Source organism: Acomys russatus, chromosome 24 (assembly GCF_903995435.1).
Source record: "Acomys russatus chromosome 24, mAcoRus1.1, whole genome shotgun sequence".
In the NCBI taxonomy this organism is placed as follows: Eukaryota; Metazoa; Chordata; class Mammalia; order Rodentia; family Muridae; genus Acomys; species Acomys russatus.
Window position 1 is genome coordinate 21,472,036 of NC_067160.1, and position 26,483 is coordinate 21,498,518.

At 41.7% G+C, this 26,483-nt stretch overlaps 1 protein-coding gene across 2 annotated transcripts in view; it reads left to right on the plus strand.

Moving 5' to 3' along the window:
* The window catches only part of Cobll1 (cordon-bleu WH2 repeat protein like 1), a 155,541-nt gene that overhangs the window by 79,787 nt on the left and 49,271 nt on the right, over positions 1-26,483 (plus strand). For both annotated transcript variants that reach the window (XM_051166870.1, XM_051166871.1), the window contains exon 2: positions 15,232-15,420. In XM_051166870.1, coding sequence (XP_051022827.1) covers positions 15,232-15,420 — 189 coding nt within the window. The remainder of the gene's footprint in view (positions 1-15,231; positions 15,421-26,483) is intronic.

Consider the following 26,483-nt stretch of genomic DNA (forward strand, 5'->3'; position numbering starts at 1 on the left):
GACCTTTTAGGTAGGATAATTATTTTGGAAACTTATTTCAAGGGATTTGCTTTTTCCTTCTGACACATTTTTGTGACTTATCCTGACCTGCACCACTCTCCAAGCACTGTGTGCATGAAGGAATGAATAAAGCTGAATATTTACCAAAGTCCAGATTTGATTTTGAGATTGTTACTTTGACATAGTTTTTTTTTCCTCCCTCTTTGTTGGCTAACCTATCTTCCTGTGTGCTACGGAGGTAGTTGGTTCCACTGTTTATTACACACACACACACACACACACACACACACACACACACACACACACACTTATAAATCTCATGTTTAATTTTTTAGAATTTCTTACCTAGTCTGCTTATGAAAACTAACAAAATACTTGGACTATGCCTTTGGATATTTCTTTGCATCTATTTATTATGTCAGAACCTAATAAAATTATGCATGGAGACTTTTTGCCTTTGATCAGTAACGTTTTCTTTGCATCTTTCTGAGTAAAGTATTCATTCTCTTGAAACAGTGAAAATAGATGCACATGTTTAAAATGTTTTTTTATACTTAAATTTTAGTTTGCTGATAGAAAACATACTAACTTTTGCCTTATTATCTCTCCCTGTGTCTTTATTAATATAAATAAATTGTCATACCAGCCAGGTTTTCATTTATTTTAATGAATTATTTATTTTTAAAACTCTTTATCTTAAAATTTTTTACTTATTTACTGGTTTTGCTTGCCTGTATATCGATACACCATATGAATGAATTACACATAGTTCTAAGTTGTCATGTGAGTGCTAGGAATGGAACCCAGGTCCTATGGAAGAGGAGTCGGCACTCTTAACCACTAAAGTATCCTTTCAGACAATGATTTTTACTGCTGTTTAAATAATTCTTCATTTTGTTAATGTGTGTGCATGCACGTATGTGCTGGTGTTGTGTGGCAGTCAGAGGATGTCTTCGTGGATGTAGTTCTCACTTTTCCTCTTCACATGTGTTTTGGGGAGTAAACTCATTCGTTAGGCTCGTATAGAAGATGCTTTTACACACCAGTCCATCTTGCCTGCCCCACCACTGTGTTTTTAGACAGGCTTTTGGACACTCCCGACCTCTCTCTCTCTCTATCGTGCAATGCAGCAAACACAAGATACGATGGAAGCTCATGAGAGAGGATGTTAGGTCTGGCTGATGCTGACGTCTGCTTCTCGTGGGGCAGGAGCGTGTGACTGGAACTCGATGACTGGAGTATAGCTCAGGGCTTTAGTTTGTTATGGAGAGAAATCATTAGTCATTTTTGTACACATACCCTGAGGGAGCGAGAATAGCTTGTGGTCGAGTCCTGATATTCCAGGTGCTGAAATGTAAAACAATTGTACCGATGCTCAAAATTTGTTATTTTAGTTTGTCAGGAGCGAGTTTACTTCCTGGTGTGTTTGGCAAGGGAACACTCTCCAGATTTCTGATTCCTGGGAGCCCCAGAGGAGACTTGTGTCTGAGGACAGGAAGGATTCCCACAGTAGGAGTGAGTCCTGTCCATGTGACTGACTCTTCACCAAACATTGCCTGCAGATTAGCTCAGCCACTGTGCTCTGACGAAGTCCTAGAGAGCTTGCGTCTGTTTTCAGTGTCGAAACAAAAGTCATGCTCAAATCTTTGAGTATGGCGTGACCTACAATCCTCTAAAATACTGTAGTTTAGAAATGCTGAAAGATCGCACAGTGGCCGAGTGCAGTTCTGCCAGGGCTTTACCACCCAGGCGGCTGTATGCTGTCTCCCCACTGCTAGGGTGAAAGCAGTCTCTGTTGAGGAGGCAAGGGTTGCTGCGCATCTGGAATCTGCTTTGCTGCATACAGAGCAGGCCTTATTTAGGGTACCGGTGTCAAGCTTGAGTAGTTTGGCATTCATTTGTGGTTGTACCACTTTCTGTGTGCCTTGGGACCTATTTCTTCACTTCTATAAACCATACTTAAAGTGTAATGACAACTACCTCGTGATATGAAATGTAAAGTGTTTATATATATATATATATATATATGTATATATATGTGTGTGTGTGTGTATATATATATATATATGTATGTATGTATGTATGTATGTATGTGTGTATATATATATATGCCCAAGGCTTAGTGGTGGCTATTCATAGGCTGGACTCTTTTTCCTCTGCTACTTGGCCTTTGCTCATTTATGATTTGTTTTTATTTTGTATGACTCTTTGAGCTCCCACAGGAATGCTATGCTATAGCTGTTCAGAGCCCTAGCATGAGAACCAGTAAACTTGGGCTTAAAACTCTGCCCCACCCTGACTGGCCAGGCGACCCTAGGCAGCCTCCCTAACTTTTCCAAGCAGAAGCTCCTTCAGTAGCGCTTACCTCACGGTGTTGTGAAGATGTGCTAACACATCTGGAAACAATGAAAGGCAATTATTCTTTGTGCTGGATGGTTTTATGTCAACTCAACACAAGCTGTAGTCATCAGAGAGGAGGGAACTCTTGTTGCGTCAGTGCCTCAATAAGATCAGCCCGTAGAAGGCCCGTGGGGATTTTTCTTAATTAGTGGTTGATGTGGGAGGGCCCAGTTCATTGTGGGAGGGGCCACCTCTGAGCAGATTGTCCTGGGTTCTATAAGAAATCAGGCTAAGCAAGACAAGAGGAACAGACAGTAAGCAGCTGGGCCCAGGGGTCCCGCTCAAACTAAGGCACCAGCCAAAGACAATACAGGTGGTAAACTTTAAACCCTTACCCAGATGTAGCCAATGGTCAGAACATTCTCCACAGTTGAGTGGAGAGTGGGATATGACTTTCTCACATACTCTGGTGCCTCACATTTGACCATGTCCCCTGGAGGGGGAGACCTGGTGGCACTCAGAGGAAGGACAGCAGGTTACCAAGAAGAGACTTGATACCCTATGAGCATATACAGGGGGAGGTATATGCTTCCCCCTCAGGAACAGTCGTAGGGGAGGAGAATAAGGGGAAAATGGGAGGGAGGGAAGAATGGGAGGATACAAGGGATGGGATAAACATTGAGATGTAACAAGAATAAGTTAATAAAAAAGAAAAGAAAAGAAAAAAAAAAAAAAAAAAGACAGTAAGCAGCACTTCTCTGTACCCTCTGCGTCAGCTCCTGCCTGCAGGTTCCTGTCCTGTTTGAGTTTCTTTTCTTCCTTCATTTGAGGATGAACTGTGATATGGATGTGTAAGCCAAATAGACTCTTTCTTCTCCAACTTGCTTTGTATATATGGTGTATTACTACAATAGAGACCCTAAGATCTGTTGCTGCTGCTGCTGCTCCTCCTTCTCCTCCTCCTCCTTCTCCTCCTTTGTCATCATCATCTTCATTGTATTAGTCTTTGTCATCATCTTCTTCTTCCCTCTTCTCTCTCTTTTTTTTTTAAACTGACACAGGTCTTACTACATTATCTGGACTATTATCAAACTTCTGCTTCAACCTCCTGGACCACCATATCTGTATAAGATAGTTTATAACACATTCAGGGATTTCCTCTTGGGGCATTGGATAACATTATTTTCTTTTATACTCTTGTCCTTTATGGGAATTTGTTCTTGGGACTTAGAAGCTAGTTGGGTAGGTGCTTGGATCAGTGAAGAGAATACCACCCACTGTCTGTGTATTTGCTTTGTTGTGCCAAGTGTCAAGAAAGGACAAGTCACACGCAGCTTTGGAAGCGGATGGAGGACACAGGATTAGGTTATTCCTTCCTGATACCAATCCTGATTCTCACGGCTGGTCAAGGGACACTATAGCTGAGACATGGGACCTTCATCCAAACACTGAATAGCAAACAAGTAAATGCATGAGCACTGTGATTTGTAGTAGTGACAGACATGATGAGGGCCGTATCCTGTCATGAAGGGCAATGCTGGCAGGACTGGGATTCACGTCTCTTCTAAGAGGTCTGGGAATAAATCAATATGTTAAAATTTTTTTATTATATTGATTACGGGCTTCACTGTGACATTTTATACAATGTGTAAGGAATTTTACCACCCTCCACACAGGTACCATTACTCTCTTCCTCTCCTTAATCCATTCAGGAGGTAATGTTTAACCAAAGTCAGAAAGAGTCCAAGGAATAGGTGATTTATTGGTACAGTGCTTGGGGAGTGTTTTTGGGTGAGGAAAGCTGTGCTGGGTCCTCAGATGTGAAAGGATTGGATCTGCTTGGGAAAATGAAAGATGCCAGTGTGTGTTGTGTATGGAATAGATACCAGGCATGATAAGAAAGCTCATATTTTCTGGGGCTAGCCCCACTAGCCATTCAGCATGCAGAAGAATCACTTGGAAGGCTGTGGAATGTGGGCCGACCTACCCCTAACCCTGCTGATGTAGTTCTGGGGAAGGAATTTGTCTTTATAAGGCTTCAGACACTGTTGCTGGTGCTCTGAAACCAAAGGGATGAACTCCCTGGGGGCTTTAAAGCCAATGAAAGGACTCTGGGATGCATTGTCAGTGCAAGGAAAACCAGTGGAGAACCGGAGATACTAAACAGACTGGTTGGTGATGTGAGGTGATGGCTGAGGTATCCACATGGTAACAGAGGATCTGGAGCAAGCAACACAGGTTCCCTGCTTTTAGACGAACTAGCCGCCGTTGTTTGGTAATGGATTGCAAGTAGGTAACAGAGGCTGAGAAGAAGCAGGGTGGCCCTAGGAGTTTTGCTGGAGTGACTTGGAGGGTTAGTTGGCGTCACTCACAGAGGTAGGGAGAGGGTTATATAACAATGGAGGTAGGGGAAGAAGATGAAAATTTGGGCTACATAAAGTTGGAGAGACACATGGTACATCCGAGTGAGATGGTCATGAGATTTGAGGACAGTAAGTGATAGCTCAACAGACAGGTGTGGGTTGCAGATGTGAATGTGAGAGCCATCCACATGTAGATGACGTTTAAACTGTGGGGATTGATGAAGTTGCCTGGGAGTACAGATGGGAGCAGAGATTAGGAAAGGACAGAAAATAGACAATGATAGAGTCTCTGTCTTTGGAGACTGAAGTGACAGTGAAGAAGGAAGGACACAGTAGAATGTACTGTCACCAGAAAGCCCATGGAGGACCCCAGGTGGAGAGCATGGGCAGCCGTGAACCAGTGCTCAGAGGGATGAAGATGGCAGAGCTCATTGTCTGACTTAGACTTGGGAATGCCTTCTTGACAAGAAGAGTATCAGCTGAGCCAATGTGGTGGGTCTCCTTGTGCTGTCTTTCTTTCTTGCCTTTCCAAGCCATGTTGACAGTCCCTCGGGTATGAAGTTAGTCATGTACTCAGCCATTCATGGTTCTCCCTAGAGCTCAGTGTTATATCCACTGTGGAACACATTTTATTTAACTAAATCTTCTCTTCCCTCATTATACACCCAGATGGAGAAATGTGAACCTTGACAGGTCAGTCCCCATTGTATTACGTCGAGGCAGAGTTGAGGGGCCCCCAAAATACTGCCAGTTAATTGGATGGAGGGGGCTCACCGTCTATGCTAGGAAACTCCCAGTTAGCACTTTGTACTGGGAGGGTGGGAGTGTTCTTACCTTTGGTTTTTAGTCTTGGACTGCAGTAATTCAAAGGCTTTTGTCTTTAGTCATATTTCTACGATTTTGTCTTTAATCATGAAGCTAAATCTGTAAGAATATTGCGCCACATAATAAAGCAGGGATGCTGTCCCATTGAGCTGCTGAGAGGCTCACGAAGGAGCAAGTATGTCTCTGATGACAGTTTCACTTTATTTGAAATGAAGAAGAGACATTTGATTTGAATTCTGTTATTTTGCTAAATTTTTTTTCCTCTCCATCTTTTATGGATCTCAGTTCTGACCATAATGGAGTTATGATCATACTAGACACAGAATTTGATGTGCTCTAGATAAAAAAAAAAAAAATGATGAAAAGACTGCTGTTAGCTGTAGGATACCAGTAGAAATCAGAGCAAACAGGCTTTGGTATTTTAAAAATGTATCAATGTGATGGTTAATTAGACTGGATTTAGACACACATAAGAAAAATATTTGTGGGTGTGTCTGAGGTGGTGTTTCCCAAGAGATTAACTGAGGAGGCAGGACCCACCCTGATTGTGGAGCGTACCATGCCAGACGATAGGGATCCAGGCAAATTAAGAAGGAAAAGGGAGAAAGCAAGCCAAATGCCAGTGTTCATCTCTCTCTTTGAGGCAGGTACAGTGTAACCAGGGCCCCTGCTCCTACAGCTAGTACCATTTTCACAGCCCTGCCTTCACCATGATGGACCCTCAGACTTTGGGCCAAAATAAACTTATTTTCCCCTTAAGTTTGTTCTGTTAGGTGTTCTGCTGCAGAAAAGTAATACAGGTTGGTTGGTTTTTTTTGGGTTGTGTTTTTTTTTTTTCTCCTTCTCTCCCTCTCTCCCTCTCTCCCTCCCTCCCTCTCTCCCTCCCTGAAAGGAATACATGAAAATCCTTAAGGAATACAGTCATTTGGGCCAGCAAGAGGACTCGGCAGGTAGAAACACTTGCTACCAAGCTGATATGTGTTTAGTCTGTGGCACTCACATTTTGGAAGGAGCCAACCAACGCCTGCAAGTCGGCCTCTGTTGGCATGAATGTTTGTGCCTTTCCACCTCTTTATTAAGTAAATACATGTAACTTTTTTTCAAATAGAAAATGAGCAGTGCCACAGTGATTTATTGTGGCATTGCTAATTTTAAGAGTTGCTTAAGTTTTCTTCTGATCTGAGGGTTTTTAAAAAAAAATCTCAAATATGTTTTCATATCTCTTCTCTTTGTACCTTTTCTAACTCTGATATTTGCCAAGGGTGGCAGCCCCTGATGAGGAGGCAGTAGCAGCCATGCTATTCGTGAAAAGAGCTGCTATGAAAAATCCTCCATAGTTTTCTTTAAAAGGCTCAGTTGGGAATCACCTCAGAGACAGAGCTCATTGGTTATTGCTCAACGCCATGAATTTGATCCTGAGTGTCAAAACCAAGCAGCCAATGGGAAGTAAGGGGCCTTACAATGACATTAATTATCATTGTAAGATTTATGTTTATTAAGTTATGTGTATGTGTGTTCACATAGGGCCCTTGGACTGTAGTAATGTGGCTGTCAGCAGCAGATACGTGTGGGAACCCAACCCAGGTTCTCTGCAGGAGCAGTGTGTGCTCTTACACCATCTCTTTAGCTGTAATTGTAAAACACTAATGGAAAACTAGGGCCAGGTGACATGCCCATCAGTTAAAGTGCCTGCTGGTTCTACTTAAAAAGGTTGGGGTTCAGATCCCAAGAATCAAATATGAAGAAGAGAGGCAGGGGACCGAAGAGCACACTGGCTACAAAGACTGGCTGTATCTGTGAACTCTGCGAGATGCTGCTTCAATAATGAGGTGGAAGAGCAGAGGAGGATGACTCCTGTCATTCACATTGGGTCTCCATGCACACCTGCACACATGCTGACATACACACCATGTGTGATAGATGCTAATAAAGACTCGTGTTTGTAGACAATAGTTAGTATTGAAGACCTGTGTCCGGCTGGCTCCCTTCTGTCTCCACTTTTCCCTCCCCTTCTTCCCGTCCTTCCTCTTCATTACTTGACCTTTCTCTGTTTAGATAACCTATAATTTATATTTGACTATTTTTTTACTGAGCTTTGGGACATTCCTTTCCTTTGCTGCTTCATGTCCTGTAGTCAAAACATGGACTCCAAGAGAAGTCAGTATGTTAAACAAGAAGTATTTGCGTCTTTCTGCTGATAAATGAAAGGTCATGTAAGTTGAAGTATTAAAAGCTGTTTAGGATTTAGGCCAAACCTCGGCCTCCTCCTGGTATTCTTTTCACTGGATTAGGTGATGGAGGATGGAATAAGTGAACCAGAGAGGCACACCCACAGTCTGTGAATGGGCCACGTTTGGAGCCAACACTAGCTGGCAGGACACGCTCTACCTAGGAAGCCCTGCTTTGCAAACTCCAGGAGCTGAGTCACTTTCTCTGCTCTCCTAAGCTCACTTTGGGCCTCCTCCCGACTCCCACACAGCCACTTCCAGCTGCTGTCATTGCTCTAGTTTTCAAGGTGACCCATCTGCTTGGTGACACTTCTTTTTGCTTGCGTACCTCCATACTTTCCCTTTTGGGTTGATACTGTTGAGAGAATCTTAGTCTCATGGACTTAGTGTCCAAGGTACTTCCATGCTTAGTGACAAAAATGAGACAGATACTTTGTAAATTAAAACAGTCAATGGAGCCTGGAAGATATTCTTGAGAGCAGTTCCATGTAAAACAGCACTTTCCACCAGCCCGTGGATTGTTCTGTAATTGGCTTATGTGAGTAACTCAAGATGGAGTTTCATCTTAGACTTAGAGTGCATTAGGATGCAAGACAGCAGCTCTCAACACACAATGCCAAAATGTGAGCATTTGTTTTGGGTCTAGTAAACCATGCAGGAAGCTTTCCTTCTCTGGACATGAAAGGGTTGTAGTTAGAAGAAGACGCTGAAGCTGAGGAGAGTAGTAAAAATGAACACCAGGAAAGCAACACATGGGGCTGGTTGTGGTGAGCTTTGATCTGCTCATGATACAGTGCCCAGAAGGGCTGTAGTGATTGGACCTATATTGCTAAGAAAAGGTTTTTTGAGTTCCAGGGAACTGAAGGAAATGTGACTCACAAAAGTGGGGAAACTTGGAGTCTTTTCTAATTCATTTTTTTCTGTTGTTATAAAAGGAATTTTCCAATCGCTGTGCTTTCTGATTAGTTTTTGCTTATGTGTAAGTAGGCTATTGACCTAAGCATAATACCTTTGTACTAAGCCACTTTATTGAATCCTCTTACGTTTTCAGCTGATTCACTGACTGTTTTATCTCCTTTCTCTTCTCTGTGCAGTTGCACCATGGTGTACAATTCTAAGAAGTACTGTTTTCTTTTATGGCTTCATTTGCTTTCTCTCCCAGAAATACAAATTGTTTCTAGTCACTTCCAGTACATTTAGATTTCTTCATCCAAATCCAGTACATTGATATTTCCCATATATGAAAGCTTTTTGCTTCCCAGGATATTTAGATTCTCTTATCAGGACGGCAGTACTTTATACAGCTAGTTTCAACCGCCATCAGAATTTATGTTGATTTTGCATGCCCATCAGCCCTGTGGGCCATGCCTTTGGAAGTCATATCTGAATCCTTCATCTTAAGGATTCTTCAGGTACAGAAAATTATCTATTATAGTATTAAGTGCTTGTGAAATAGGAACAGCCATTTTATTTTAGTTGTAAACTCTGAAAGAAGGTTTTCCTAAATATGAGTCTGGGTTTATAAGTAAAAGTTAAAGACTAGTTATTTTAGCCACCTAATTTACAAAGAGCCACTTTTGTCTTTTTTTACTGCAGTGCTCAAATGCTTGGGGTTATAAATTGTAAAATTCAAAAATACTGAGTTAGGAGGATGGTATATTTATCTTGTGTGCTTTTTCTACTTTCTCAGGAAATAGAGAATTAAAAATTATATCTTTCCTGGGAGGAAATGAGTAGTATTCTTCTAAAGCAGTTAGTTTAGAAATACATTTTGTGTGCAAAAGTGTTTTGCTCTATGCATGCCTGCTGCTCATAGAGAACAAAAGAGGGTACCAGATCTGCAGCTAGAGTTACAGGTGTTTGTTAGCTGCCATGTGGGTTCTGGGAATCTATCCCGGGTCCTCTGAAAGAGCAGCCAGCGCTCTTCTTATGTCTGAGCCATTTCTCTGGACCTATAATTATTGTTCTCTAAGGTAACATTTTCAAAGTGTTAAAATTAGTATGATTTAAATATTAAATAAACATATGTCATTAGTTATATTTTTTCCACATTTCATTTCTCAAAGACCATCACACCATCTAATTGTTTCTGTAAGAACTGTTTTCAGGAAGTCTATTGTTTATAATTTGAAGTAGCCTCTTTGTCCTCTTGACACTGAAGATATTTATTAGTGTGATTATTTGCAGAATTTATTGGAGCCAATTTATAATGTATGAAATGACTGTATTTGTCACTCTTCCTATTATGACAAAATAGCTATCAGAAGCAACTTCAGAAAGGATGGCCCACCATGGCAGGGGAAGCCGGCGCCGTCCTTGGTCAGGAAGCAGAGGGAGAGGCCTGTGCACGCTCCAGCTCAGATTTTCTTTCTTGGATTTGCTTTAAGCTTTCAGCCCTTGGAATGGTGCCACCCACACAAGGGTGTCCCCTTCCTCTCTCAGGTAAACCTTTCAAGAAACACTTTCACAGGCCTACCCATAGGCCTGTCTCATTGGTGAGTCTACGCTTGATCTTATTTTTAGCCAAAACACAAAGAAGGGATTCCTCCTTAGGTAATTTTAAATCTATCCATATTAATTGTGAATATTAACCAATTATGAGTCTACGTCTTGTTAACTTGATAATCAAACAGTTTTTAAGCCATAACCCTACACTTAGGTCTTCAAAGGCTTATGGCTATTTCATAATACAAAAGGCATTTGGCTCATCTGTAAGAATTGGAAAATATTAACAGTTTTAGCATTGTTCAAAAGTCCAAATAAATAAAATAAAATAAAATAAAAAAATTTAAAAATACATTATTTCTTCCACTGTACAACAGGACATTGTAAACATACACATTCCAAAGTGGAGGAATAGAGACAAAGAAAGGAAGAGACAAAAGCATTAGAAAACCAGGTAGGGAAAATTCAAATCCTCAATTTCATGTCCAGATATGGGGCTTGTGATGGCATCACTGCAGTAGACTTGGGCAGACTAAGTCCTCCAGTTCTGCCACCTACAGCATCCATAGTGTCTACCTTGGACTGGCTCCACTCTGTGCCTGCAGCTTTCTTTAGTGGCCATCCAATGGCACGGACATTCCCAGCATAGTGAGTTATTCACTGTAGTTTAGGCATCATCTTCACAGTGTCACACGACAGTATTTCTGGCTTTCTGCAACCATGATGTAAACCACCACTATCCCATAGTTTTCGCATCTTAGGCACTTATACAACCAACGCTTCGTGCAGGGTGTTCCCTAGTTCTTGCTGCCAACTCGAGAATCTGGATTCCATAGTCACACTGGCCTTGGCGTTCTGTGGCTGTCAGTACTAGGAAAGTATGTTTTCCTCAGTAATTGTTTATGAGTAGGGACTCCCTTCAACAGGGGAGACTGTCAGTCAGTGGCATTTTCAATTCAAATCTCTCTCTCTCTTTTTTTTTTTTGGTATTTTTTTTATTAATTTATTCTTGTTACATCTCAATAGTTATCCCATCCCTTGTATCCTCCCATTCTTCCCTCCCTCCCATTTTCCCCTTATTCCCCTCCCCGATGACTGTTCCTGAGGGGGATTACCTTCCCCTGTATATGCTCATAGGGTATCAAGTCTCTTCTTGGTAACCTGCTGTCCTTCCTCTGAGTGACACCAGGTCCACCCCTCCAGGGAACATGGTCAAATGTGAGGCACCAGAGTACGTGAGAAAGTCATATCCCACTCTCCACTCAACTGTGGAGAATGTTCTGACCGTTGGCTAGATCTGGGTAGGGGTTTTAAAGTTTACCACCTGTATTGTCCTTGGCTGGTGCCTTAGTTTGAGCGGGACTCCTGGGCCCCAAATCTGCCTATCATAATGTTCTACTTGTAGGTTTCTAGGACCCTCTGAATCCTTCTACATTGCTATTCTCCCATGCTACTCTCATCTAGAGTCCCAATAGGATGTCCTCCCCTCTGTCCCAGTTTCCGGGTAAGTGAAGGCTTTCAGGGGACATGCCCCTTGGGCTACTATGCAGATATAAGTGAGTATATACCATTTGAGTCTTTCTGCTTTGGATTAACTCACTCATTATGATAATTTCTAGCTTAATCCATTTATCCACAGATTTCGGGAATTCCTTGTTTTTAATAGCTGAGTAGTATTCCATAGTGTATATGCACCACAGTTTCTTTATCCATTCTTCTACTGAGGGACACTTAGGCTGTTTCCATGTTCTGGCTATTATGAGTAAGGCTGCTATGAACATGGTTGAGCAAATTTTCTTGTTGTGTGCTGGAGCATCTTCTGGGTATATTCCAAGGAGTGGAATAGCTGGGTCTTGAGGAAGACCTATTCCCATTTTTCTGAGATAGCACCAGATAGATTTCCAAAGTGGCTGGACTAGTTTGCATTCCCACCAGCAATGAAGGAGTGTTCCTCTCTCCCCACATCCTCGCCAGCATGTGGTGTCGCTTGAATTTTTGATCTTAGCCATTCTGATGGGTATAAGATGGAATCTCAGAGTTGTTTTGATTTGCATTTCCCTGATGACTAAGGAGGTTGAGCATTTCTTTAAGTGTTTCTCAGGCATTTGATATTCCTCTGTTGAGAATTCTCTGTTTAGTTCCAAGCCCCATTTCTCAATTGGGTTATTTGGTTTGGTGGTGCTTAATTTCTTGAGTTCTTTATATATTTTGGATATTAGACCTTTGCCAGATGTGGGGTTGGTGAAGATCTTTTCCCAGTCTGTAGGCTGTCGCTTTGTTCTCTTGACAGTGTCTCCTGCCTTACAGAAGCTTCTCAGCCTCATGAGGTCCCATTTATTAATGGTTGACATTAAGGCCTGGGCCATTGGTGTTCTGTTCAGGAAGTTGTCTCCTGTGCCAATATGTTCCAGGCTCTTCCCTACTTTTTCCTCTAAGTGACTTAGTGTCTCTGGTTTTATGTTGAGGTCTTTAATCCACTTGGATTGGAGTTTTGTGCAAGGTGACAAATATGGGTCCAGTTGCATTTTTTTACACATAGACCTCCAGTTAGACCAGCACCATTTGTTGAAGATGCTATCCTTTTTCCATTGAATGGATTTGGCTTCTTTGTCAAAAATCAGGTGACCATATGTGTGTGGATTCATATCTGGGTCTTCGATTGGATTCCACTGATCAATCAGCCTACTGCTGTGCCAGTACCATGCTGTTTTAATTACTATTGCTTTATAGTACAGTTTGAGATCAGGTATGGAGATTCCTCCGGAGCACCTTTTATTGTACAAGATTGTTTTAGCTATTCTGGGTTTTTTGTTTTTCCATATGAAGTTCAGAATTGAACTTTCAATGTCTTTTCAAACTAATTTGCACTTCTAAAAGTTGATGCCTTCCTTAGATGGGATCTTGCTTTTGGGACATCTCTCCAGTTACCCAGTAAAGAGCACATCTTGCTCTTTAATGGCACCGATTAATTTCCATATTGCTGCTTTATGTGCCTGAATCCTGTCTGCACCTTTCACCATACTTGGGTTCCTTTCCTTGCTAAACTGCGCAATTTTAAATTTCTGCCCCCAATCTCACATAAACTGCAATAAATAGAGTGAGCAAATACTAGGCCACAACCTCAATGTTTTTGCCGTGAAATTTGCTAGGCTGCATAACTGAGTCTATTGTTTTCAGCCTCACTCAAGTTTTCAGAATGCAGTCAGACTCACTGCCTGAACATACCCTGGATGGCCTCTAAGCCAGGTCCTGATAGAGTCCTGTTCGTCACAGAAACCTCCAGAGCCTGACCTTTACTGCCCGGATTTCTGAAGGCATTCTGGTCTTCTGAAGTCCTGAATGGTCCTTTCAGCTCTGCTTGGGCTTCTCTGACCTGTAGCTCCAAAGCCTTCCGTATTCCTCCTACAGAGCAGTTTTACAGAGCAAACCACAGAGATTGGAAAGTTAGTGGGGGCTTTTGTTTGTTTCTGTTTCTTGTTTTCACGTTACAACAAAGTGCCTGAGAAAAGCTATGGAGAGTATATTTTGGCCCCCAGTTTGCCAGTATATTCTGTCAGGGTGAGGAAGTCATGATATTAGGATTCTAGGGCAGTGGTCAGTGCTAGTGTTCCCGCCCTTTCTCCTTCCTATGTAGTCGGTCGGGACCCCAGCCTTCTGGAAGGTGGTGCCTACATTCATGGTGGACCTTTTCCTGCCTCAGTTACATTAGTCTGAAAGGGCACACTGGGTAGCAGTCATGCCCAGATGTGTGTCTTACAGACAGTGAGGGAGTTCATTCGTCAATGCTAGGTGTAGTACAAAACACAGCCACTTACAGCTGTCTTTCTTGTTTTCTGGTATTATAAATTCGGAGTGATGATCTGGTAATCCGGTAGAAGTAGAAAAAGATTGAGAGATCCAGCTGCAAACACTGCATCAATTCAAAGAAGAAAGACGTTCTCTGTGCATGTTTGGGACCAGAGGGTAAACTAAGCTAGACTGTAAAGGATAGATAAGGTTTATCTGGATAGAGAAGTAGGGCACACTAGGCTGGAAAGAAAGGAAGAAAGGCTCAGAGGAGCCATTGTGAGGCGTACAGTGCAGCAGTCCATCCTGAGTCATTGTTAATACGTTATCTCATCAAAGAAAATGATATTATAAGCTCTGGGTTTCACAAGGATGGTTTCTTACTTATGTATGATGCCACTCTCACTTTGCCCGCATAGCCTCTGTTCTTCTCTCTCCATGTCTCCCATGAATCATGTTCATTCACATAGACAGGTTTTTTCCCCCTACCTTTAGGTCATATACACAGAAATGATTTTGTGTGTCTATATAAAATCTAGGACCCACAAATGGGTGAAAATGTGTGTTACTACTTGTCTTCCTGAGTCAAATTTCACTTAATGTTATGATCTTCAGTTGCATGAGTTTCATTGCAAGAGAGAGATCATTCTATTCTGGAGGCATTGTGTGCATACATACCTGTTTTTCTGTGTGCATTCCTGTTCATGGATACCTGAGGTGATCCCACAGTGTGGCTATTTGAGTAGTGGTGCAGTAACCATCCTTGAGCAAGGATCTCTGCGATATGTTGACTTAAGAGCCCTTGGAGTGAACATCTGGACGTGGCACAGCTGGGTCATGCTGCCTGTCAGTTGTGTTTTCCCCAGAACCCTCACATAGATTCCCAAAGTGTTTTGACTGCGTTACAGCCATGCTTACTGCCTGTAAAGCTCCTTTTCCTGTGGAGCTTAACAGTATCTATTGTTTTATTTTCTTATTGTTCATCATTCTGGTTAGGATGACATGGGATCTCAGTGTTATTTTAGGTTGCTTCTCTCATGGCTAGTCATAAACATTTTCATGTATATTTATATTTCTTGTCTTCTAATTAATAAATTATAATTTTCATGGGTGTGTAAAATCATCCAAACTTAGGAGCTTTAGTATTTCAGTATATTTATATATATATATTTCTAATATATATATATGCATATTTTAAGGTATATTATTTCCTGAATTTTCTTTTTCTTTTTTTTTTTTCCTAGGAGGAAAACAAAAGCAAAGGCACCACTTCCTCCTGCTGAGGCAAAGGGCATGGATGTCTCTTCTGCTGAGGACCCTGTAGAATCGACTGCTGTCATCACGGAGCAAAATGAAAATATGGTAGATAGAGACATTGAACTCTCAGTGGTCCTACCTGGAGATATTGTCAAATCTGCTACTGTTCATGGCAGGTACGCTGCAGTGGCTAAAGTACCACATCCCCACTTTCTTCTGCCACCATTGAAACCACTGTTTGACAAAATGTATCTGTTGTGATTCAGTTATCTATTTTTTAAAGCAAGTGCTAAGAGGATAGCAAATCTTCTCTAGCAGTATTTTAATAACTAGCCTGTGTATTCTACCAGCTTAATTCAGTGATTAAGATTTGGAACTATGTAGCTTGTTAGTTATTGTTAGGTGTGAAAAGTAAGCCCGCTCTAAATATTCTATTTGTAAGTCAAGGTTCCAAAGCCACTGCCCACAGCACAGTCTGTCCTTCTGTCCTTCCCAAATTATTCTTTCTGCTTCAGGCTGCTTCTATGATGTGAGAGTTACTTGGCTTAAAATGTAGCATTTTCTTATTTACCCAAACAAATAGATCTATATGCAACATTAGGTTTTTTTTTTTTTTTTTAAATTCCCTGATTTAATTCCTTGGAATAAAAACATGGGTGCATTAAGTAGGAACAGAAAGCCGCACTTGAATTGGCAGGGAATGAAAATGTGACTTAGGAGGCTGACAGGTTGAAATACTTACACAAGAGTTGAGGAAGATGGAACAAAGCCACTTGTGATTTTCCGTTCCATCCTGACGTAGGAAATTACATGAACTATATACTTGATCTCTTGCACACCTTCTTACCTTCTCCCTTGCGTGTTGTCCAGCGGCATGTGTTAGGAATAGAGTCTGCTTGACCTTAGCATGTGTCATGAAAGAAGTGAGCAATGTGGACGATATCTTATTCTAATCCTATGCCTTTCTGTAAATCTCTCATTCAGAGTAACCATAATTTTAGACGAATCAAAGTCACTTGTAACTCTGAACATTATAAAAACTGATGAAAAATAAAATAAATTCAGCCTTGGGAAATAATTCTTAGAATTAGATCTTCTCCCTGCTTTATGTCTCAGTGAGTTACATGTTTCTGGTTTTGTAGTGAAAGTAGTTTTAGAATTTCTTCTTTGAGCCTCATTTGTGAGGTTGCTACACTTGTCACTCTCCTTGGTGGCCTCCTATCTCTGCCTGAACTCTGCCTCTTCTGGAGGGGGAAGTGGGTGACAGTGACCATCGAATCTGCACCCTGAAATAAAACAGGGACGGGGAATTGATGTAGTGGAGGCAGCCAAGCCCATGCAGAATGGTTGAGTTTTTCTAGCTTTTCTCTAAGGCTTTCAGGGAAGGCTGCTTCCTGCTCCCCACCACCACCCCAGCCCCCGACCCTGCGCCCCTTTCTTCTTAGGTCTCCCAGTAAGTGCTCTGTATTGTGGTCTTTTCTGTTTGTCAGCTGCTGTTATCCCGACTCCTTGGACTTAGTTTTGAATCGTGGTCCTCCCCTGAGCCTTGACCACTCACAGCACTCTCAGACTTTCTATGTGCCATCTTCACTCCAGGCAGCTACATCCTGAGTCCTCTCTCTGTCCTGAGAGCTGCGGTGGGATCTCATCACGTTTCAGCTGCCCCATTGCTGAGATGTTAGGTCTCCCCTAGCAGTCTTTTAAACATCCAGGTTTCCCACTTTCTCTTTCTTGGCCCTCCTTTTCTTCTTAGTCTAATTTATGACTGGTTTTTATGATGTCCGTCTTCCTCATTTTTCACATTTTCTTTGGATCTGACTTTTTTTCATATATAACGTAAAGGTTCTGAATCCTTTTTGCTACATATGTTCTTACCAGGACCATAGAACTTTTAACACCTTTTGCCTTCCGGCTCTTTGGCTTCTCCGTTTTAAAACCTGGGTAATTTTCCATCAATCGACTTTTGTGTGTGTCCGAGCCAAGCTATTGTTGAATTTCAGCATTTGCTTATCTAGGAAAATGTTTTGTGCCTGAGCTGTTAAGATTGAATAACACATGGTATATATCTAGGCTTACATGAAATCCTATCATTGCTTAGCATATACTGGCTCAGGTTTTAGGGGTGAGGAGGTGATGCTGGGATTTAAAGCTGGTGATCTTTGTATCACAGAGCCAGACCCCAGGCTCTTTTCTGTAGGGAGCTGCTTACCCTCACCTGGCCCCTCTCCCTTGGTTGCTGCACACACAGATTGCTCTGACCAAAGAACCTCTCAGTTTGTGCAGTTATGGCAATACAACACTCAATTAAGGAAGTCCAGACTATCAGGCATGGAGATTGGGATCTGTTAACACCTCCTCTGACATTAAGTCGTCTTTTCCTTCCCTCTGCTCTTGTATGTATCTTAAGCTTTTCCACATGACTCTTTGTTCTTCTACGCATGCTTTGAAAAAGTAGAACAAAACAAAAAACAAGCCAAGGCTCAGTACCTTCATAAATACCACCCCAGCCCTCTACGGGACTTACATCTACCATTTTTTCCAGCTAGCTTATGCAGGCGTAGATGACACTTTCTACAAAAGCGTCCTGATATTCCCAGAATCCCCTGCTCCCTCTTGTTTCCACACTCTTGATTCTGTGTGCAGTAGTACAGTATTCTATGCTGTGCTTTCTAAAATCTATTTATTGTCATTAAGAAAAACCCAACAGTGTATTTTGTCTTTAACATGTGCGTGCGTGCGTGCGTGTGTGTGCGTGTGTGTGCGTGTGTGTATGTTTATTTATGCATGATACACATGTGAGTTCAGGTGCATGTGGAGGCCAGAAAAAGGTCTCAGACCCTCTGGAGCTGGGGTACCGGTAGTTGAGCCACCTGATGTGGGTTCTAGGAATCAAACTTGGATCCTCGGAACAACACTCTTAGCCGCGGAGCCGTTCTTCCCAAGTCGAGGTCAATGTAGGGAATGCCCTAAAAGGAAGTCTCTCTGATTTAATTTTTAAAGTTTGTTTAGGGATTGAGTTTTGTGAGTTGGAAATTACTTACTAGCAGGTTTTAATGTAGCACCTTACTTGTAATGGACTTGTCATCCAGGAGCTAACCGTGTGTGGTCATTTTCATGAGCCTTTCAGTTAGAGGACTAATAATTATATAGAGCCACTGTGTGATTTTTTTCAGTATCTTAGTATGACTCTGCAATAGCTTTTAAATACTTTTCTAGGTATTTCAGAGGGTAGCGTGGGCTTTTCCAAGTGTAATTTGGAATGCCATAGGGTGACTAAAGCTGTCTTAGCAGTTCCAGGTACTGCCTAGTCATTATTTAAAAAGGTGCCAATAAGCACAACAATGTACAAATAGTAATTAATGTACAAATAGTAATATATATTTATTAAAAAGTGTTAGCTAAAGGGAAGAATTACAGTACCATGTCTTTGTAACTGTAAGAATGAAATTTTTCTACAGAATAATACAAGGATTCTGAGGAACTTAGCTTTTAATAACCTCAAGTTCATGAGGCTGTTTTAGACAAATTGAAGATTCTGCAGGGTCTGTCTGTATTTTTGAGAATATCTTTTCTGAACTTTTCTAAATTATGCTTGAATATTTATTTTCTAAGCACTTACTTATTTATAACATCTTAAAGATTCATTTATTATATATAGCCTATGTGTAGGAGTGTTTTGCTCACATGTACATCTGTGCACCACATAAATGCCTCATGCCCTTAGACGTCAGGAGAGAGTATTCAATCCCCTAGACCTTGAGTTATGGACAGGTGTGATCTTCTGTACGGGCACTGGGAATTGAACACAGGTCTTCTGCAGGAACAAAAACTTCTCTTTATTTCTGAGCCATCTCTCTAGCTCAGCAAATTTATTTTGATGACATGATTTATCATGCATTTGCTGTGAAAATATTATTGGCATCAGACTGATGTGTGTGTGTATGTGTGTGTGTGTGTGTACACTTTTCAAAAGCATTTTCCCCAGAAGTATACCTATCCCATCTGAAGGAATATTTCAAGATGTCTTCTTGTTGCACTTCATGCAGGAATATGTCTAGAATGTTTCCTTGATGAACAGGGCATGTCCAGCTGTCTCTGAAGAAGAATGTCCATGTGTGTGCACTGGTTTTCACTAGAAGTTATTCTGGTCAGAGCACAGTGAGTTTGGGGCAGTAATAGACCATTCTCACAGGAAGCAAGAGCATGTTATTCTGAACTGGTATGGGTACCAGAGTTTAGTGATGTCATGTCCTAAACAACTCAAATTCATCTTATCTCTGCTGTCTTCTTCCTTTGCTTAAGATGGATGATAGCTATAGTCTGATTGAGATCTCTGGGCATTTTTCTGTACAATAACACAGGGACGATTGAAGGAAGGAGGCATTAAAATACTTGTATATAACATGCATTATTGTGTGTCACATGCATGTGTGTGTAATGCACTTGTGTGCATGAGCTGCCGTGTGTGTGTGTGTGTGCTTGTGCATCACTCTTTTTGCCGATGCTCCCTTAACTGCTCCAGTGAGCCTTGGAGGCTGTCACTGTACAGATGGGCCATCCAGAAGCGGCTCTTCTTAGACAGAGAGTCCTCCTTGTACTTAGGGAAAGTTCCTTTTATTTTTGTTTTTGAAATGGTGTCTCCGTCTGTAACCCAAACTGATCTCTGTTCACCATCCTCCTGCAGCTAACCTCCCAGGAGAAAGTGCTTTATCTTTAACCAAAATTTCCAGTTTGAGAGATTGATAAAAGCTTGGCATGTATCGTCCTTGAGAATATATAGGGAGGGCATTCCGTGCTGTCCTAGGAACACTCTTCTACAACAGGGAGGAAGGAAAGGCCACTGTTTATAACAGGAGGAGACATCCTTTTTTTTTTTTTTTTTTAATTACAAGTAGGCGTTTGTTTTGATATGAACAAATTTTAGGATATCATGACTGTGGGCAGAGGTAGCACTGAACTGCAGAGTAGAAACCCCAGCAAGCAATTGGCTTCGTGTTAAGTAACCAGAGATATTTTATGCAAAACATGTGGCCTTATTTCTTTGTCCAGTAGCACTAAGGGCAGTTCTGACTGGTACAGGGCAGACCAGCAGCCAACTCAGAGAGTTTACATGGACTAGAGCGCCACCTATTGGAAGTAAGTAGACTAATAAAAATGACAGGCGACGCCATTGTGAATCAGTTTTTCTTAAAAACAGTTATGGAAACCAGCAATTCGAAAGGTCACGTTGTAGTTTAGTTGTACTTATTAAAGACTGTTCAGTAAAACAGGTCTGTAGCCAATACTTGGGATCTCGGTGCAGGAAGATCAGAAGTTCAAAGTCATCTTCAGCTAAGTAGCAAGTTGTAGCCTCTGTCTCAAAAGAACAAACCTAGAGTCCTTCCAGGCTGGTTAGGACAGTGTCTAAAGTTAGGGTTTCTATTGTTACCATGAAACACCATTACCAAAAAGCACCTTAGGGAGGGAAGGCTTTATTTCGCTTACACTTCCAAATGACTGTTCATTATCAAAGGAAATTAGGACAGGAACTCAAGCTGGACAGGAACCTGGAGGCAGGAGCTGATTGCAGAGGCCATGGGAGAGTGCTGCTTACTGGCTTGCTTCTCAAGGCCTGCTCAGCCTGCTTTCATATACAACCCAGGACTGCCTGCCCACAATGGACTTGGCCTTCCCCACAACCATCAGTAAGTAAGAAAATGTCCTACAGGTTTGCCTACAGCTGGTCTTAAGTTTTGTTGTTGTTGTTGTTTGTTTTTTTTTTTTTTTAACTTTTTATTGATTCTTTGTGAGTTTCACATCATACACCTCAATCCCAGTCACCTCCCTCTTCCTTCATATCTGTCTTTTGTCCTCTAAACCTCCTCCTCCTGCCCCAAAGAAAATTAAACAAACACACAAACAAACATCTCATTGTGGAGGCTATAGTGTGTCACAGTGTGTCCCACAGGATACTCCTTTTTTGTCCACACATCTTTACTTGCAAATGTTTGTTGCAGTGAGTGGTTCAAGGCCCCTGGCTTCTGTTATACTATCAGTACTGGATCCTGACCTGGACTCCTCTTGAATATCTTGCTGCCTTGTGTAAGGAGATCCTGCCCCGTTGGACCTGCAGGGCCGGCTCTTTCCTATGCCCCAGCAGTTCATACATGGGGTAGATGAGATGGCCTACAGCTGGGGCTTAGGAGGGCGTTTTCTCAACTGAGGCTCCCTCCACTGAGATCAGCTTGTGTCAGGTTGACATAAAACTAGCCAGCACAGTAGGAATTCTACCCTCTTTTGTTCCCCTTTAGTTAATTTCCATGAAGTGACTGACCCTTGCTGTCAGCTATAAATTTCCATTGTCAGACACCAAATTGAGAGCTGAGCTGTGGTTGTAGGAGTCTCTCCCTCTCTATATTAGTCTCACTAACTCCTGCTTTCTCTGCCTTTGTACCTAGCTCTGGATTCCTTCTACAGACACCATTCCTACTTATTGGAGACTGTTTTGTGACCTCTTCATCCTGTCATTGAGGAAAAAACATAAAATTTACTCTGAGAATCAATGTAGTATTTACAGGATTTTATTTTATTTTATTTTTTTTAGTATGAGGAAAGCTCTCAAAGACATGCTCTGATGTGTTTCTTGGTAATTGCAAATTCAGCTAGGTGGATAAAGAAGACAAACTATACCACAACTCCTGTGTGTGTGTGTGTGTGTGTGTCTGTATTAGAGTGGGTGTGGTATAGTTAGTGGGTATATTCTTTTTTGTTGTTTGATTATCTTTGTTTGTGTGTATGTGTGTGTGTCGTTGCTGTTGCTGTGACAAAACCTTTGTGTGTAGCCCAGGTGGGCTTTGAATTCCTAATCCTCCTGCCTCAGCTTCTCTATGTCTTGGAACGCACCTGGCAGCTGCAGTTGGTTTCATTTTAAATTGCGAGGTTTCTCTATTCTCAAAATAAAGGTAATTATTTATAATTTGTTCTGGAAATAACATCGAAGACAAGTGTCTAAAATGGTGGTTTTCTCCTTGAAATGACATCATTTTACAGCTTGGCAGTGACCTGTTCAAATGTTTGCTGTTGGTGTGAGTCTCCTAGTTCCTCGCCTCATAGCTAAGCCTTCTCAAAGCCCTGTTGTGATATGTTTCCTGTTGGATGCACAGTAGTTAGCACTGGTCCATCTCTGAGTTCATTTGGATCAGGAAGGGTTAACACAGTGGAGACCTTACACAGTTAGAGGCATGCATTTATAAGAGCGGGAAGCAATCCAGCTCAACAGAGTTTTGAGGATTTGTTGAAATTGCATATGATGTATCGTTAGAGACTAGAACATATTTTTTAAAAAATTATAGGAAGAATCTTACTTATCCCTGTGTTGCTTGAAACCCACCTATTCACTTAACTGCCACGCGATTCCATCTTCTAGGGAGTTCTTATTAGTGCCCTTTGTCCCCGAATCATCACTCTTCCTCTTAGCTGTCCCAGACTGTATGAAACATTACCTAGGCACCCCGTTGGCAAGTGGCCTTGTTTAAACATGTGGAGGCTTGGAAGTCCACCCCTGTCATTTTTGACCATCTTGCTGTTCTTGGAGCCTTTACTGCATTGTGACCTGTATCTTTTGATACCCAGGTGGATCTTTAAAATACAGAAATAGAAGCCCTAACCATCCATTATCAAAACCAGGTTAAGATCACTACTACTCTGTGTCCCACATACAGAAAGGGCGCCAGAGGTTCTCGAAGGGATTTGATGGAGTCTTTGATCTGTGTGGTAAAAGTATAGCACAAAGCACATAGCCTGCTCTAAACCATCCGCCAGCCACCATGGATGCCATCTTGAATTCTGAGGATGCTAAGGTAGTGATTATTATAGATAGTGGTGTAATATGATCCCTTAAGACTCACTTGCCTCTTTTATGAAGTAGGAATAGCTTTCATGGTGGATACAAACTCAGATAAAATAATAAGACATGAATTAAATACAAAAGGTGATTATTTGTTTATGAAAAGTTGGAAATCCCAGGGATATCTTCATGTCAAAGAGAATTTTTAAAGATTATTTTTTTATTTTTTACATTATATGCTTTAAATATCTTTAAATATGCCTTCCAGGAAATCATTATATAAATGTCTATAAGTATTAATAAAAATACTAAAACAATAATAATATTAATGTTGCAGCTAGGTAATGGGAGAAATCAGAATTCACAGTGCTGTGGCTATAATCGGGGCAAGAAGCTTCTACATGTGTCAGTGAGGCAGTGTCAACTCAGTGCAGAGTTCCTTAGCAACCTCAATAATTTGCTTTGGGTGCCAGATGTCCCCTGCCTTGGGCTATAGAAAATGGCATTTTTCCTATTGTAACTTGTACCCAAACTTGGTAGCTAATTGTTGTCAGTCATATCAGATGAGGACAATTATTCTTAAGCCAAAAATTGGCAGAAGAGCTTTGGCATTCAGGAATAAAGTCTTCACCTTCATTTAGGGTCTTACTTTGCTCTCTTTATGTGACTAATAAGCTCTAGCGGTGACCGTTGCTGGGAGCACCTGCTTCAGAGTTGGAGCTCCATCTTATCGCGTTGTAGCTCCTTTAAGACCGAGCTGCTGTTGTGATTTCTAACCGTCTGGTTGAGGGCATCTCTGAGGTAGGGGTGTGTCAGCTGCTGAAGCTCCTTGTGTATTTTACCCACTCAAGAGTGATCTGAAGCGCTCTTTACTATTGATGGCTTGGCTTTATAGAAAGCAAGGCTGCTACATGAATTTGTTAAATTTTTTTCTTACATAGTTTTTCCTAAAATATGTGACCCTGCGTTCAACAGCTGTTTACCTTGCACCAGTCAGTGCACACAGAACTTAGTGGTATTCTGATTTTGGTGGTGGTGGTGGTGGTGGTGGTGGTGGTGTGTGTGTCAGTATGCCATTGCTATGAATGTAGAATTGCCCAGGAGGAAATAACCACTGGCTGGCTCCTCTGAAGTCTTCATTCCACTGCCTTCATTCCATGCCTCTGTTCATGTCCTGGGAATAAAGACCACTAAACTGGAGTTGGGGGAAGAAGTGTCCTGCTTGAGAGGTGTTCACATCTGGGTGTGCATGCATCCTAGATAAAGTCTGAGTCAACGTGGCCAGAGCCCCTATCACAATTCCCGAGAAATCTGTAAGCCCCCTTAGCGACTTCTTAAATTCTCAAGTGTTTTACTCCCACTCCCCTCACCCTTTCTTCTTTTCGCAGCCATCAGTATTTAGTCCAGGCCTCCAGATTGCTGACAGTATAGGTGTATGCTCAGCTTCCCATGTAGATTTTTTTTTTTTTTTTTTTTTTTTTGCTATAGCCTTCTAACTGTTCTAACAGGCTTTTAAATTTTACTCCCTAAAATCTCAGGTCTTGCCCTGAGAAGCGTTTAGAACCATTGTAAGATTACTGTTTTTTAAGTACTCTGCATGCAGGGCCTTGGAGCCTTGGCAGTTCAGGGAGATGTGACAAGTGAGCTTTCTGCGGATAACTGACGCTTTCCAAGTCTATTCTCCATTTTCCAATTAAGGTATTCCCTCACACCCTCCCCACCCCGGCATTTAGGGATGAGAGTCTGTATATACACTTTGTTTATTGTCTCTCTAAATCCAGACTTTGTCAACTGCAGCATGCGGTCAGTCATTGGTTTCGTTATTTATTGTGTGAAGGTATGCTGCTTGTACATGGGGGAGAGGAAGGGTGCCATTAAAAATACACCTCTTGTGAGATGGGTGTAGTTCAGGCCCTGGAGTCAGTCCACAGGCTGGGGAGTCACGGAGGGAGGTATTCCTGTTAATTGCACAGAGACTGGACTGGGCGGGATATGAAGCGAAATTGAATATAGGGGGTGGTTTGAACATCTAGGTAAAGTGGTCACCTCAGGTTCACATGGTGACAACTGGCCCTTCAGCTCTCCTATGGGAGGCTGTTTCTCTCTAAAACAAAATCAAAGAGGTCATGGACCCGGCATTGCAGTGATAACAGACAGTGGGGTAAGGCTCTGTATTAAGCAGATATACTGAATTTGATATGAAAACTGCACGGGGAGTTTTCCTAACCTCATTTCCCTGTCAGACTCCTGAAAGCTAGTAGCTAGCTTTAAGTTGAAACATTGAAAATAATTTTTACAGGCATTTACATTTTCAAAAAATAAAAAAGAGGAGGGTGGCTGGTCACAGATTTCCCTAAAGCGAAGTCCCTGAAACTCCACCTCCACCCATGAAATGAGAAACAAAACTTCTAATGCCTTTGCCTTAAGTGTGAATGGTTTAGGATCACCAGCAATTTGAGGAAAACATGTGATACAAAAGAGTTTGTGATTTGATTTGACTATTAAGAACAGCAAGACCACAGTGTTCTGTTGAAGTAAATGAAAACATGGTTGTGTGTTGGCAGTTGGTATTCGTGGAAAGTGAAGACCCAAACGGAGGGGTACTCTGAATGCCAGGCTGCTGTGCAAGAGTCCTGCTCAAGTTTTTTTTGTATAGAGATCGGTCCTGCATTCTCCTGTTGGCCTTATTCGATACGGTCTCAAACATTTACTTCTATTGCTTTACACAGGGACCTATAAACTTTCTATCAGGGGCCAGATAATCAAAGTGTTAGGCTTTGCAGTCTACAGGCCACACTTAGCCTCAAGTGGAGGCATTATATTAACAAGTAGGCAGGTTACATCCTAAAAATCTCAGTTTAAAAAGAAGAAAGTAGAAAGCAAGGATAGGGGCATACAGCTGTATGCCTGGCACTAGGGAGGCTGAGGCAGGAGAATTACAGGTCTGAGGCCTGAATGTGGGCACATAGTGAGTTGAGGCCAGCCTAGGCTTGGATTAGGTTGTAAGGGGACCGCACAGTATAGTTGCTGACATGTAGTCCAGTCTGTCAAATTGAGTATTAGATCTGTCAGGACAGGCATGTCATAATACTCGTACAATGACGGCAGTACCTAGAAAATGCTAAAGAAATATTCTTTGAGTAATTGAAGAATTCAAGGATTTGTAAGAAGTTTGGTGTAAGGATTGCAAGTTACAAAATTGAGGATTGTCTGTCTGCTAAGCCAAGTGACTGTACTTGGGTAAGGAAGGACTCATACAATTTATAACATAAAAGACTTGGCAAATAAAAATATGTGGAAAATTGTTGAACCAAATATTCTAGCCAACTGCGTTTAATCTGTTAGGATTGTCTCTCCCTAATTATCAGAGTTTTAAGTTGCTCTCGCCATTCTTCATATCCTTGCTTTATGTCT